This window comes from Fulmarus glacialis, unplaced genomic scaffold, assembly GCF_000690835.1.
Source record: "Fulmarus glacialis isolate BGI_N327 unplaced genomic scaffold, ASM69083v1 scaffold9357, whole genome shotgun sequence".
Lineage (NCBI taxonomy): Eukaryota > Metazoa > Chordata > Aves > Procellariiformes > Procellariidae > Fulmarus > Fulmarus glacialis.
Genome location: NW_009222568.1, coordinates 1,071 through 4,729, shown reverse-complemented (window position 1 = coordinate 4,729; position 3,659 = coordinate 1,071). Strand labels below are relative to the sequence as shown.

The following is a 3,659-nucleotide window of genomic DNA, read 5'->3' as shown; positions in this document are numbered from 1 at the left end:
GTCCTCGGCGCTGCTGGGCTCTGCCCAGCCTACCGTCAGCGCTGGGTCCCACAAAGCCAGTCCTGGCTGCTGCACGTTGGCGGGATGAAGTGCGGTGACCAGCATAACCCTCTGCCCCCGCTCTGATTCGCAAGGTCCTTGGCCAGGGAGGAGTCCTTTCTCGTCTATTCTTTCTTGTGGCCACCCAGAGGTGCTTGCAGCTGCGTCAGTGTTTGCTGTGCTCTTCTGCTGAGGATCCTGGAGCTTCCTCAGGACTTACTGTTGGCTCCTTGTGTTACAAAACCTTTATGGACCTGCTGGGAGGGATAAGGGGGGGTGTCGCTTTGCTGCTCCTTGCACCTCAGTTTTGGGAAAGGTTGGGAGATGGACTTCTGGCTCTCACCATATGTATCAAGGGCTTATTTTTCTGTCATCCCTTACTGTCACTGCTGCCTCTGAAATGCAGCACTGAAGGCACCCTAGATGCACAGAGCCAGGACTTGCTGCGACCCATGCAACTTCCTCAGATGGCAATCGCTGCCGTGCTCCTAAGCGCAAAATGGCTGGCTCCACCGGCTTCCTGCCAGCTGACTCACAGCGGGGCACCCATGGCTCTGGAAATCCGGTTTGGTTTGGATGCTCCTCTGCCTCGGTTGTGCCTGATGACGCATCCAAGTCCTTGGCAACAGCAGGGCTGAGGCAATGAATATTTTGGTTCTTGTCAAAAGGGCTGCAGCCTTTGGAATGCCTTACTTGGAGGGAGCGAGGCTGCAGAGCCCACTTCAACCTCGCTTCCCCTGAGGGACCTGAGGCTGCCCGAGAAGCCCTGAGCTAGGGGACCCTCCCACCTCAGCCCTTCAGTTCAGTTAGGAAGTGCAGCTAACGCTTCCTCCTCCTCCAGAGCTAATTTAGGGAAGCCAAGCCTCAGAGCATGGCAACTGTTCACTGCTGCAAATCTCCCCCCTTGCCGGGCACCCATCCTCGGTGCCGTCACCTCCTCAGCTCCCAGCACCCGCGTAATGCTCTGTCATCTCAGCTTGCAGCCCTGTTGTTGGAGTAGCAACAGGGGCCATGCCAGCTGCAGTGGGGCTCCAGCCCTTAAGCCAAGTGGGTGTTCGGGCAATGGAGAAGATGCTCACCAGGTGCTTCCCAGGGCTGTGGGTGGGGGCAGTCCAGGGAACGTGCTGGCCTGGTGACCCTATCCAGCAGATGGGTCTCCATCTCCCTGGGCCCCTGAGGTGGGCAGTGCAGTGATGGGAGGCAGAGCACCAGATTTTGGAGGGGGCAGCAGACTGGGATGAACACAAGGCACCCAGGCTAAAGGGCAGTGTGCCTTGCACAACCTGCCGAGGGTCTGGGCTGCCCTTCCTGGGCTGTGGACCTCACCACCTGCAGCGACTGCATTTGCCATCCCAGCTGGGATCTGACCCTGCCTCCCCCTCCCCAGCGCGAGTGCATCTCCGTCCACGTCGGCCAGGCCGGCGTCCAGATGGGCAACACCTGCTGGGAGCTGTACTGCCTGGAGCACGGCATCCAGCCCGACGGGCAGATGCCCAGTGACAAAACCATTGGCGGAGGGGATGACTCCTTCACCACCTTCTTCTGTGAGACCGGGGCTGGGAAGCACGTCCCACGAGCCATCTTCGTGGACCTGGAGCCCACCGTGATCGGTGAGTGCACCTCAGTTGGGCAGTGATGGATGTCACTATCTCTGGGAACAACCCCCTGCGGGACAGTCCCTAGGGTGGCTCCTGCCACCTTTCCCCAGGGCCAGTTAGAAAATCTCTGACATTGTGCTAACCTCTCCTAGATGAGGTTCGGGGAGGAGTCTACCGCCAGCTCTTCCACCCTGAACAGATGATCACTGGCAAGGAGGATGCTGCCAACAACTACGCCCGCGGTCACTACACCATTGGCAAAGAGATCATCGACCAAGTGCTGGACAGGATTCGGAAGCTGGTAGGTGATCGCAGAGGGGGGATGTGTCCCCCTGGGCTGGGCTCCAGCATCCCGCTGGGGGTGGGAGCATGGGGTGAGCCCCGCTGTGCCCTGGGAGGGATCTGTGGCTGCCCAAGCAAAAGTTTGAAACTACCCTCCAGCAAAGTCAGTGCTTGGAGGAATCTTACTTGGCTCTTTCTGCAGGCTGACCAGTGCACGGGGCTCCAGGGATTCCTCGTGTTTCGTAGTTTTGGAGGGGGAACTGGCTCCGGATTCACCTCCCTGTTGATGGAGCGACTAGTTCTGGAGGGGGAACTGGCTCCGGATTCACCTCCCTGTTGATGGAGCGACTCTCCGTTGACTATGGCAAGAAGTCCAAGCTGGAGTTCTCCATCTACCCTGCACCACAGGTCTCCACCGCCGTGGTGGAGCCCTACAACTCTATCCTCACCACCCACACCACCCTGGAGCACTCGGACTGCGCCTTTATGGTGGACAATGAGGCCATCTACGACATCTGCCGCAGGAACCTGGACATCGAGCGCCCAACCTACACCAACTTGAACAGACTCATCAGCCAGGTTGTCTCATCCATCACGGCATCGCTGCGGTTTGATGGGGCCCTGAACGTCGACCTGACCGAGTTCCAGACCAACCTGGTGCCCTACCCTCGCATCCACTTCCCCCTGGCCACCTATGCTCCCGTGGTTTCAGCCGAGAGAGCTTATCACGAGCAGCTGTCGGTGGCTGAGATCACCAACTCCTGCTTTGAGCCGGCCAACCAGATGGTGAAGTGCGACCCTCGCCACGGCAAGTACATGGCCTGCTGCCTGCTGTACCGCGGGGACGTGGTGCCCAAGGATGTCAACGCCGCCATCGCCACCATCAAGACCAAGCGCAGCATCCAGTTTGTGGACTGGTGCCCCACGGGCTTCAAGGTGGGCATCAACTACCAGCCGCCCACGGTGGTGCCGGGGGGAGACCTGGCCAAGGTGCAGCGCGCCGTCTGCATGCTGAGCAACACCACGGCCATCGCCGAGGCCTGGGCCCGCCTGGACCACAAGTTTGACCTGATGTATGCCAAGCGAGCCTTCGTGCACTGGTACGTGGGCGAGGGCATGGAGGAAGGGGAGTTCTCCGAGGCAAGGGAAGACATGGCCGCTCTGGAGAAGGATTACGAGGAAGTGGGCCTGGACTCCTACGAGGACGAAGAGGAGGGCGAGGAGTAGAGAAGCCCCTGCCAAAAAGGACCGTCTCCTTCCCCGTGTTACCTGCAGAAACCCTTTGCAATAAACCGTTTCAGAGCCTCCGTGTCTCCCACTAACCCCCCCAGCCACATCGGTTTCTTGCCAGGTCAGGTGTGTGGTGAGTGCTTCAGCTCTGCTGCTGGTGCTGCTATGCTTCCTCCCAGCTCTCTGCTCCAGCTCCGGCTTGCTCCCCTCATAGGTAAGAGCCTCGTACCAGGGGACTATGGCCTGGACACATGGCATGCTCTGGGGAAGTGACCAAGCATGTCCATCAAAGGGATCCGGAGGAGTCCTGGTGATGTGATGGGAGAAGCACCTAGCTCAGGCATGGGGTTCTCCACCTGGGAGCACCTCTGCCCATTCCCTGCCTAGCTCTGCCAGTGCTCTGCCATCCCCCTGGGGTATGGCCCCACTCCGCCTGCCCTAGCTCGTCTTCTGCGCTGGCCCTGTGCTGAGCCCTCTCTTGCCCTGCCCGGCAGTCAGGAGTCTGAACAT

General features: G+C 59.8%; 1 protein-coding gene across 1 annotated transcript; it reads left to right on the top strand.

The window, feature by feature from the left end:
- Window positions 1–857: 857 nt before the first annotated feature.
- Window positions 858–3,333, top strand: LOC104079449 (tubulin alpha-5 chain). Its single transcript, XM_009581489.1, has 5 exons — window positions 858–881; window positions 1,427–1,649; window positions 1,790–1,938; window positions 2,122–2,217; window positions 2,265–3,333. The coding sequence occupies exons 2-5, from the start codon at window positions 1,469–1,471 to the stop codon at window positions 3,144–3,146; spliced, it is 1,308 nt and encodes a 435-aa protein (XP_009579784.1). The 5' UTR covers window positions 858–881; window positions 1,427–1,468; the 3' UTR covers window positions 3,147–3,333.
- Window positions 3,334–3,659: the final 326 nt, after the last annotated feature.